The sequence below is a fragment of the Strix uralensis genome, chromosome 3 (assembly GCF_047716275.1).
Source record: "Strix uralensis isolate ZFMK-TIS-50842 chromosome 3, bStrUra1, whole genome shotgun sequence".
In the NCBI taxonomy this organism is placed as follows: Eukaryota; Metazoa; Chordata; class Aves; order Strigiformes; family Strigidae; genus Strix; species Strix uralensis.
In genome coordinates, this window is record NC_133974.1 from 81,028,017 (window position 1) to 81,039,376 (window position 11,360).

General features: G+C 38.0%; 1 protein-coding gene across 2 annotated transcripts in view; it reads left to right on the forward strand.

Moving 5' to 3' along the window:
- Positions 1-10,481, forward strand: part of SMOC2 (SPARC related modular calcium binding 2) — a 149,140-nt gene extending 138,659 nt beyond the window's left edge. The window contains exons 10-13 of one of the 2 annotated variants that reach the window (XM_074864808.1): positions 2,222-2,324; positions 3,215-3,489; positions 6,017-6,060; positions 8,835-10,481. In XM_074864808.1, coding sequence (XP_074720909.1) covers positions 2,222-2,324; positions 3,215-3,489; positions 6,017-6,060; positions 8,835-8,858 — 446 coding nt within the window. In that variant the 3' untranslated portion in view covers positions 8,859-10,481. The remainder of the gene's footprint in view (positions 1-2,221; positions 2,325-3,214; positions 3,490-6,016; positions 6,061-8,834) is intronic. The other variant, XM_074864809.1, reaches the window with a different exon arrangement.
- The last annotated feature ends 879 nt before the right edge of the window (positions 10,482-11,360 follow it).

The following is an 11,360-nucleotide window of genomic DNA, read 5'->3' on the forward strand; positions in this document are numbered from 1 at the left end:
CAGGGAAAGACAAAAAGTCAAATTGTCTTGTCTCCATATTGCACTGCATTGTTATATGCTGAAGTATTGTTGTCTGCATTTTCCACAAGCCCTGTTTCACAGGGCGTGTTTGGAGCAGGATTCAGGCTTCTGCCTGACAACGGTAACACAACCCCAGCATGAAATGGATAAAGCTTGTACCATTAAAGATAGGTCTACATGGAACCCTCGAACATGGAGACCCTTTTTGCCTGTCCTTTGAAGAGAACCAGCTCTGGTCCACAGGTCAAGTATCCTTGCTAGCAAGATGCAGTGCTGAGCTCAGTAGGTTGCGCAGAGACTTAGTTGCTTGATTCAGACAGGTTGCTGTGTTAACATGGCAGTATGTGCCTTCTGCATGGGAACTGCTTGGGCTCTGCTTGCTCATCTCTGGGAAAATGTGCTTTTGTGACTTCCAAAGTTACATGGCTTCATTTAAATCACAATGCGCGATTTACTTACACGGTCGTGGTGTTTGAGACTTACCAGCAAACTCTTTGCTCTAGAGAATATACTTTTGAATTATGAACTGAATGCTGCCAGGAACCAGTTGGTGTAGTCTTCTGTCCTTCCCTGTTAATCTCTTGCCACCCTTCTCATTTCTGTGCCTTACAGAGAAAACTCAGGTGCTTGTCTCACTGAACTCAAATTTAGGAGTATAGTCATAGCTGTTTGGTTGGGGGTTTTTTTCTTTCTTTTTTATTTTTTCCCAGCTGTAACAGGAAAAAAAAACCTGGTTAAAGGCTAAGGGAAGAGGAACATATCTAGGAGAGTGACAACTGGTTTCAGATGTGTACTTTTAGTGCAGTGAAACTTGCGTCAGTGAATTTCTGTTATACACCTTTTACAGTTACTGGAATAAAATTTCCCTGGTGCTGAAGACAAACACATAAGAGACAGGGAACTCATGACTGCATGTATGTGTTAGATAATAATATGTAGTGGGTGCTGCTGCTATACATAATAGCTGAGCTATTCTTACTGCTACACAGCTAAGAGCTAATGTAACAGGTTCATTTCCTTGAATCAACATGGGATGTATTAAAAAATAATTTGCTGGGCAAGGTGAGGCTTTTCAAGCTCAGATAATCCTACTGCCTGCTCCAAAGGTCGCTGAGAAATATAATGAAATAATGAATCCATACTGATTGACTAATCTCCCTTTTCCACAACACTTTAAAGCATTTCCCTTTTTCACTTAAGAACAGAACTATGGGTAAGCAGGCCTCCAGCACAGTATTGTCTATGAAAGTCCTGCAATGGGCTCCGGCTTCAAGCTTGTCATCTCTATGTCACTGCTCATGGATCATCCTAGAGTTTAACTCAGCTATTGCAGGGCTAGGGGAAGACCTGGTGTTTGGCTTAGGGCTCTAGGGAAGAGGAGAGGAAGCAGGTGTATTGTATAAGCAAACCTCCATGTGTCAACATCCATGCGCTTGTCAGATGAATTTATCAGCTCCAGCTGCACTGTTCTAAGAGTGGATCTTTCAGTATATATTTATCTGACATATTATGTGTCTGACATGTGCTGTCAGTTTCTTTCAGAGACAAACCTCATGGCATAGGGAATGTAATTATGAGGATGATCTAGCATCACCATAGGATCCTACAGTATGAACCAAAATACCAACTGACATCATCCAACAGGGCTAGGTGCTGTATAGTGGCAGTTAACTCCTGTCCAAGAAAAAAGTGAAAGAGGCAAGGAGTTGACTGTCATTTTACAGAGAGGAAAACCAATGCACTGAGAGAATTTGTGTTGAGAATTGGTAGTTGAGAAGAGCAAAAGTGGAAATCTGAAAGAAGTGTTGTGCTATGGGCTTCTAGTCTGTGTTTTAAATCGTCCGTGTCATGTAAAAACTTCTGTTGTTTCAAAGCTGTTCTTTTCAAAATGTGACACCCATGAAAAAAATATCTTAAAGAAGGAAAATTAATGGCAAAAATTGAAAGAAAGGAATCCGAGGTATGCAAACCAGATTCCCACATGCTTGAGTTTAAAAGGATGTTTTTCTATTCCTGCTCTATGTTACAAATATATAACTGAATTTAGATGCTTGTCTTTGAATTATGTTATGAACTTGTCCACAACTGATGCAAATTTGTGTACAGGGAGTCACATCTATCTCTTAAGTTTGAACTGTTGTTGGAATTTAAATGTTGCAAAAAGAGGAAACAAGAAAAGAAAAAAAAATTATTTTTCTAGGTTGTCCTGGGGCCAAGAAGAATGAGTTCCTGACTAGTGTTTTGGATGCACTGTCCACGGATATGGTGCACGCAGTCTCTGATCCATCCTTGTCTTCTAGCCGGTGAGTTTCAGATCCTTTTTGTGTGTCTGTAAAAGGATGCTGGCAGTGGTGAATGAATTGTTGAGGTCTTGCAGAAGTAATTCTTCTACCTTCACAAAGGATAAATTTCAAAGAACCTATCTAGGAGAGTTTACTTCACAGTTACCATTGTAGACTATGTCCACTAAACAGAAATGCACTTGATAGCTGAATTCTCAGCAGCAGCGCAGCTTAGAGTTTATCTGTAGCTGCAGGTGCAACTGTCTCAGTCTTTATTCTCCTCTTAGGCTTTACTTGATGAATATGTGCCTAGTTGCTTGTAAAACAAACCAATGCTATCAACAGTCACAGTCAGAATTAAAAATGCGTAAGTGCTGTCAAACTTTGCATGTCTGCAGGTCAAGTGCTTGCAATCTGAAGAGAAGGTGGCATTTATTGTTATAACTTACTCTGTAATTCAATGCATTTGGGTGTTTTATCTCTAAGAGCATCCATCATGGGTTGTAATTGGAGCCTAGGTATTTGGCGATGCTGACTGTTGACCTACTTCAGTTGGATAGATTACGTGTTTTAATGTGTCTGCCGTCTATGAAACTGTCTTTTTCTCTTTTATTTCTCTCTTCACTTTTCTCTGTTTCAGGAAATGAAAGGGGAAAGCACTGTTTTCTGAGTATGGTGCCAGCCTCAACACAATTTCAGAGAGTTAACTAAGAGCAGATTCCAGCCCTTAGTGTAAAATTTAGGATACAGTTGGCCAAAGTGAAAAAAAGAGGGATTCACTGCAAGAAGCTAGTGGCCAAAAGCAGAGAGGTTTATGTAACAGAGCATCTGACAGTGATTTAACTATTCTGAAATAAAGGTATAAACTGAGGTTTATGTATCAGAATTAAGACTCTTATTTTCTCTTTCAGGGTTTCAGAGCCTGACCCAAATCATACTCTGGAAGAGAGAGTGGTCCATTGGTATTTCAAACAGCTAGATAAAAATTCCAGTGGTGACATTGGCAAGAAAGAAATCAAGCCATTTAAGAGGTTCCTAAGAAAGAAATCAAAACCCAAAAAATGTGTAAAAAAGTTTGTGGAATACTGCGATGTGAACAATGATAAGTCCTTGTCAGTTCAAGAATTAATGGGCTGCTTGGGAGTAACAAAAGAAGAAGGTAAAGCAGAAACAAAGAAACGCCATAGTAAGAACCTTTTCTAACTATTTTTTCACTAGATTCTTCAAAGCTGATGACGTCTGATATTTGTATATGCCAGAAGTATACAAAATAAAAGAATACACCTGTCTGTAGCTAATGCAGCTGTTGCTTAGGACAGACCACAGGAAAGCTGCTTCTTTGTAGGCAAATCATCACTTTGCTCCAACAGAATCAAAAACTTCCCATTGATTCTGACCATTAAATGTATTACAGTAGGAAACCTAAGAGGATAAGATAACATTAACAGTCATCGAAAAGCCAGTTTAATGTTATTACAGTACGATGTCCTGAATGACTGGAAGTATCATATCTGTGCTTTTTGGATTCCTGCTGAGAAGGAAGCACATTGTTGAGCTTTCTAATGACTTCTCATTTCTCAAATGTGGTTTAGAGATACAATGAGGAATGTGGTCAACCGCCAAACAGGTGGAACAACTGCTGGTACACAGCCACCTTACCTTGCTGCCAAACTGGTAGAAAGGGGAACAACTTCCTGAAAATGAGGAAGAATTTTAAAAAAAAGAAGTTTTAAACAGCAACAGTAGACCCCCATACTGTAAGAAGTTGTAGAACATGAATGTAGGCTAATTGTTTTGTTTGTCTGGAACCTTAAAATGAAGCCAGGGCAGTAAAACAAAGGTGTCCTAGGAAATGAAAAACAAGTCAAGTGGGAAATGAAGTCAGAAATCAAATGATTTCCACAAAATTGGTTGTATTCAAGTTTAGAAAGTGAACACTGCAGAAAGACAGTATAGCATACATTTTCCTAATAAAGTAAATTGTCTGTGGGTCACAGATGCAGATCTCTCAAAACAAGTTTATCAAATCCAGGATTTGTTTTCTGTGTTTTTTGTGGACCTAATAATAATACCTTGCAATTTTTGCTTGGATGATGGATGTAAAAAAAAATGTATTTGAAGGTGGATGTCTGTTGTTATCTGTATGCTATAAATGTGGAAACTGAAGCATAACACCTTCATTTTCATTTACTGTATTTGGCAGACTAGTGTTTTAAAGTGGAAGCCATTATGGTCACTTCATATGTTAGCATTTGTTTCAAGACACTTCTGTCCTGCTGTAGCTGGCATTCCGTGTTCTTTTATCGTAGATGAAATTTGGGTCCAAAATCATTGCCCCAGGACATAAAGGAAAGCTGTAGCAAGACTCAGCAAAACCCAGTTTTTCCTGTGTCCATTCCAGTGAAAAAACAAAGATTAGGATAAACTGCCTGTTTCGGAAAAGAAAGTTGTAAGATACATGAATTTATATGAAGATCACACACAGATTTTGCTAAAGTAAAAATTATGTTCACCATAACTGGAGATTTTTGACAGAGCTTCTCCAAAAAAATGTAGTCAATAATGAGAACATTCATTTTTGGAAGGAAGAAACACCCCAGGACTTTTGCATTGAAAAACTAATGGCATCCAGTTGGAAGAAAATTCTAAATCAAATAATTTTGTTGCTTTCCTAGGAATACTTACTTTTAAAGACAAGACAGTAAAAATTGCTTTTGTTGGAATATCAGCATTCTGTTTTGTTTCTCCTGCTTGACAATTAAAATTTCCTTTTTGATAATCCTTTCAGTTGCACAAAAGAAATCAATCATCACTTCACTACAGCTAGAGTTATATTTCTAGGAATAGGTGAGACCCCATCACCTGAGAGGTGAGATCTGAGATAAGGTGATGTGAGAGCTGAGATAAGGAGGTGGCTCTGTATCATTCTGTGTGAGTCCCAGGTGTCTTGGGAGAGCCATTTGAAGCAATATAAAAGCCATAGAGCTGCAAAACATACTTTCTCAGGGGAATACTAGCTGCTACAGTATTTTTCAAGGTCCAGTTTTGTTCCCGTTTGTCCCAGTACAGCTTGATTGACTAGCAAACTGATATGGAAAACCAAGAGGAGGAGTTCCTTCATCGCCTCCTATTTGTTTGTGGAGTTGAATGGGCCAGCAGACTCATGCAGCTGCTTTTTGTCTTTTTTTTTTTTTTTTTCCTCATTTAGAGCACTGTCTTGGGCTTTGCCACTAGGAAACTTAAAAACCAGCAATAATCTTATTTTACAGATAAAATGTGAACAATGTCTTTGGCTCATAGAGCTGTTCCCGTGCAATATCATTAAGCAAAGTGAATGCTTTCCAGACAGTCTGCTTGTCCATGCTTCTTTCCCATCAGGGATAATAGGCAATCTTTACTACTAAAGATTTAATAAGTTTGAAGTGCTCAACACTGACTGTATGCAATCTGTCCTAAGCAAATGTCATATTAACTGGTAAGAAATGCTGCCATTCATCTTTCATATAACTCCATGAAAGAAGCACCACCTGTATTGAGGAAAGAAAAAAGTGGATGTTTCAATGAAAGGTCTGAAATATTTTATCTCCTTTAGTGAAATCTGTGCAGATACACTGATCTAAAAAATACCTTTTTAGAATGAGGGCTTCAGTTCTTGGGGATGCTACATATAACTTGCAAACCATATTTATTATGTTTTATTTTCCTTCCTTTAGCGGCCCCTAAAACCAACACTGAGAGCACTTCATCCAGCAGGCAGGTGAGTACTGAGGAGAGCAAGATCTCATTTCTGCCTTGCCCAGCTGAACTTCTTGGGGTTTTAGCAGATTTCAGTGCAGCTTCAAACTGCATTAATCTGCCATTCTGCAGACTTGCCAGGAAAATGTAGAGCAGCATCCTGATTAACAAATTTTGGCTTAAGTTCTATCTAAGGAAAACTGAATAAGTCAACTACAGGTGCAGAGTAAATGTGCATAAATGCAAAGTGGATTAGGCCTGCATATGGATGTTCTCAGTAAAGCGTAAATTGGCATATAGGTTAGTGAGAATTAGGTGAGTGTAATTGAGCCCTCATATGAGTCTTCCTCATTCCTGAGTGACAGCATTCCCATACACTTTTAAATGTGTACTGCTTTATCTTCATTTACATTCTGCTTTAACTGAATTCCATTAACTTTCCTGTGTGTCACACTATAGACATAAATTTACATTGATTGAAATTACTCTTTGTGAACAAAGCCATGCATTTCCCATGCCCTATGAAAATCTGTATATTTCACAAACCCCACTGAATTATTATATGGTGGCTTTAAACACCTTTTAAAACAGTGTAGAGAAAATGCAATCACTTTGAAATGCCTTTGCTGGCTGAGCAAAATTATGCTGGAGAACTAGGATTTGAATCAGTCTGCTGATGTATGTTTAAACTAAAATTGGTTAGGTCTGCAGAATGATTGTAGCAAATAAAATGTGAAGTGCCCTGACAACATAATCTGTGATTTGTTTTTGCATCAATTTTCTGCAAAGACTTGATTTTGGTTTTCCAAATAACACCACTGTATGTCATTCATGGAGTTTTGGCTACTCAAGGCATACGAATGTACACAAAAGCAGATTTTTTAAATCAAGGAAAGGTACACGTTGAAAAGGAGAGACTCAAGTGGAAGCTCAGATAAAATGGTTAGAAAATGGTTTCTCATTTGTGTGTGTCTATTTTTATAACCATTAATCCTAAATATGTGGTTTTCTGGAGAACATGGGCACAACTTCCTAGAACTTCTGCATGGTTCCAAAGAAGGACTTGTGAGTTTGCCAGTTACTTGAATGGTCTAGGAAAAGAATCATCTTCATACCATTCTTGCCTCAGTTTTGTATTAGTTAGAGGAATTAAGTGATTAATGCCCACAAAAGCATGAGTAAATGATGAACTGTTTTTAAAAATATTAATATAAACATATTATAAGAACAGCTCAGGTAACCCTGCAGCTGGGAAAATAGGAATTTGGTTAAAAATATCCCCAAAACATAGTTGTGGTTAATATATTCCTATCTATCAGAAAACTAGATTAATTTGTTAAAAAACAAACTCAAGATGAACCTTCCCACAAGCCAAAAGAAATCTTCCTCTCATTGTTGCTAGTCAGTCTGCTACTTGCTTTATCTCTGATTTGTTTGATGTTAGGTTCACACTTCCTAAGGCAAGCTCAACATTGGTTGTGGGTTCTACCAGACCTCCTACATACTTTGACGGAATATAAAATATTCTCACAGCTAGAGGGATGTGATAAGTTTCTGTTTGTTTAAACAAATGTTTGTGGTCTTAACTTTTCAAATTCCCCCACAAATTACTTATGCTTTAAACAAGGCAGCCTGAAAACAATTACTCTGTCGGAACTCAAAAACATTCAAAGGGGTTATTTTAATTATATAATGTCAATTACTGGCACACGTGCATTACACTTGAAGCATGACAAGCCCTCTCCCCTTTCTTGTAATCTGATCCTGACTTGCAGAATGTGTAATAAAAGTGTCTTAGAACATCTATGTTTTTTAATTTTGTCCAATAATTTTGCTGACTCAGCACCAATTATTTTAAAAGCTGTTGCTGACAAATGATAGCCTTGAATTAAGGCTGGCTCAGCAAACCATCTGTTGGCAGTTTCATACTTAAACAATACAAGGCTGCAAATGCAGAAGGTGGCTTTCATCACAAAAACTTTTACTTGAAGTTACTGAAAAGCAACTGGGCTGGGTAGGATCTACTCAAAGGAAACCACCCATCTAAGAAGAAGTGATCAGGTTTGCACCACTCAGGAGATAGATAGGCACTCAAGATCTCATTTTCTACTAGTTTATTGCAGAAGTTCAGTTATATATATGTTTATGTGTGCTTAGGCATGTATTCCTGAATGGTTTGTTTACATATGTGCACGTCTGTATGTGCATATGCACATACAAGCTTACTGAAAGCAAGCAGATATAGATACATGTATTAATATGCTAACTGTGGTTGCTCTAAAAGAGGTCAAATACATGATGGATCTGACAGAACTGGGGTAGTGGCCAGGTATATTTCCCTTGCTCAGCTCCACCCTGTCCAACAAACATACGCATACACGCACACACGCTGTCAATGAGACCCAGAGGGTCTTTTGCAGCCTAGCAAAAAGTTTACAAGGAAACTATAGATTGTTCATAAGACTTTGGCAAGCAGCCCATTCCTTAAACATCACATACCATAGAAAGGTATATTGCACCAGGGACTTGCCCAGGCAGTTGCTAAAACTGTGTGTTTGACAGGTACAGATTTAAAGAGGCTGTAGGTAAGAAATAGTAAAGATGTTGCTCCTATCCTTGTTCGTAGATGCTATGAAGGACTACAGGGCAGGGATTTTTTTATTCCCCATATGTATTTGTGCAGAACTCTTGTTCTGACAGTGGCATGTGGACACTGCTGAAAAATAGAGATAAATGTTTATACTTGATTACTTGAAAACATCATTAATAATGAAAAATTTTTCAACTTTCTTTCAGCAAGTTTCTAAGAAGCAAGGGTGAACGGCTTACTGATCCAAGGCAGATCTCTTTGACATGTGGGAGATTTCCTCACCAAAAGGCAATAAAAACAACTGTAGTATTTGCACTTTGTACTTAAAAATGTAAATTCACTTTGTAGAAATAAAATATTTAAGCAGACTTTTTTTTAATCTGTGAAAATGTAATGGCTAGTTTTGAAAAATTATCACATACAATGTATGTGTATTCTTTTGTTGTCTGAAATATGTAAAACATGTTGGAGATGTAAAAGTTTGCATTTAAACCATTTTTTTAAAAATAGCTTTTTGGCGAACAGTAGCATAGAAACCTGATTCTATGTATTTTGGTTTCAATAGTATGCCTTGTTTTTCTTAATCAATACTGTCTTTTAAATAGAGTTATTCTGAAAAGTCTACTGTATTTTCAATTTTGTCCAAGCAGTGTTGGATGTTTCAGGTTTGCAGGACTGAGGGAAGTGTGTAAATTGCTGTTTACTTGGGTTTGCAGTTTTTAACTGAACAGATTTTTCATCGGTGGCAATATTTTAATTTCATTTTGTTTTCATTGTTATTATGATGCTTTCCAAAGATCATGCAATAAGAATGCAACCACTAATGGATTCAAAACAGTTATTCTACAGTTGGGAAACTTGTAGAAAAATGTATCCTTTTGTCCATTTTTGAGATGCCTTCCATTATAAGTTTTGGTAGAATTTTTTCCCCTGTTTGTTTTCACTTGGGTTATTAATACAGCAAGACAACTAGGAGTAAGGTGGATTGTAATGTCATTCCAGTCTGGTTCAACCTGGGCTTAGAATCATGCTTCTGAGGACAGTGCAAAGCAGGAGCAGAGTTTATATGGGTCAGAATTGTAAATCTAAACTATAAAGAGACAAGGAAGGCTAAAGAGGTTGTTCAACCTTTTCTTCCCCTACACCTGGCTGCCCCCATCAACTCTTTGGTTTGCCTCAGGGTCCACTAGAGGTAAAGCTGAACAAATTATGAACGGTTGCCATCAAGAAGGGCTACTCACATCGCCCCTGCCTGAGGCTTTTTCCTTGCTGTCTGAAAGAAGTTCTTGCAAGTTTTCATGCCTTCTCTGTCATTTTCCCCCCAGTGCTTTTCTGTATTTGTGCCATAGGGGAGTAAGAACTTGCGGATGTGAATTTAGAGCAGAGGATCCAAGTAAAAAAGGTTCAGCTCTTGAACAACTGTGAGTTACAAGCAGTTGGGTTGATCGAGGCAGTGGTAGATGGACTGCTGGCATCTAGGAGCTGACATGAAAAGGCAGAAATGTTGCAACAAGCAGTGATTTCGTTATGGTTTGTTTAAATAACGTGTGGGATCTGACGTGTGACTAGCTAATCACAGTAGCACCCTGTCTTGAGCTTGTACCTGGAAAAGCTTTTTTGCAAATACAAATATTTCATTTCAATTTCAACATAGGCTGAAGTGATAGGAAACACTGTATGCAGTGGAATTGTACCCCAGAAGTTGTGTAGTCTAAGCTTTGGCAGCAGGAAGAACCAAGATGCAACTGTGTGTTATCTCGTATTTTTGTTTAAAAAGGTATTTTTTATTCTTTTATACTGTTAAACTTTGAATTTAATCTTCTTTATAGATTAAAGATCAGTATGTTATCAAACCAGGCTGGTGGTTTTTCTTCTTCAACACAGGTGATAGCCGTGTTTGGAAGCAGGTACACACAGTGGTGACTTCACTATTGTGTTGAGTTTACAAGAAACCTCATGACCTCACATTGTGTCCATCTTCTTTTCTTCCCTTGTCCCTTTATTGAATTGTCTCCTAAGGTCGTTCATGCCTTATTCATACCATTGCTTTCTTAAAGATGTGATTCTGAGGCCAGATCCTTTGTTGCTATTATCTCCATATAGCTTCAGCTTGGTCTCTGGCCTCTTCTCAGCACAGTGCAATGTGGCATAGATAGAGTGTGAGTGTGAGCTTCTGGACAACTTTCAACCTGACTGGAAACAATCAGAAGAGAGAGGCAAACCCTGAGAATACTGAGCACCTGATTAGGTGGGCACAATATGGTTAATAGCAATGTTTTGTAAGAAACATCTAATTCCACCACTGTGACCTTTGGAGACAATATAAATGTAAGCAATCAAATGTTTTGCCATGTCCATGGTCTGAAATGGCAGCCCATTTAAACTGAGAGGGTGTGTGAGGAGGCAGATTTGGACTAGCCACTTGACTATGTAATGAGTAGCCTTAAACACTTATCAAAACACGAACAAATGCTACAGGTGTTCTCTTAGGTATCCAAAGACTTCTACAACATAGAATCATTAAATGACTCTACAGTGACTGAAATATGAGGTATTTCATCTTTGTACATATTTCTGTGTCATCACATTTATGGTTCATTTCAATTTCTAGACATTACAGCACTTTGTTATAAGCAGTACTGAGTTCTTATAATTCCAGTTAGAGTCCAGATTGAAAACCTAATAAATTCACCTTGGGTTCCTGTATCTCCCATGTATCCACAGGATAGTTA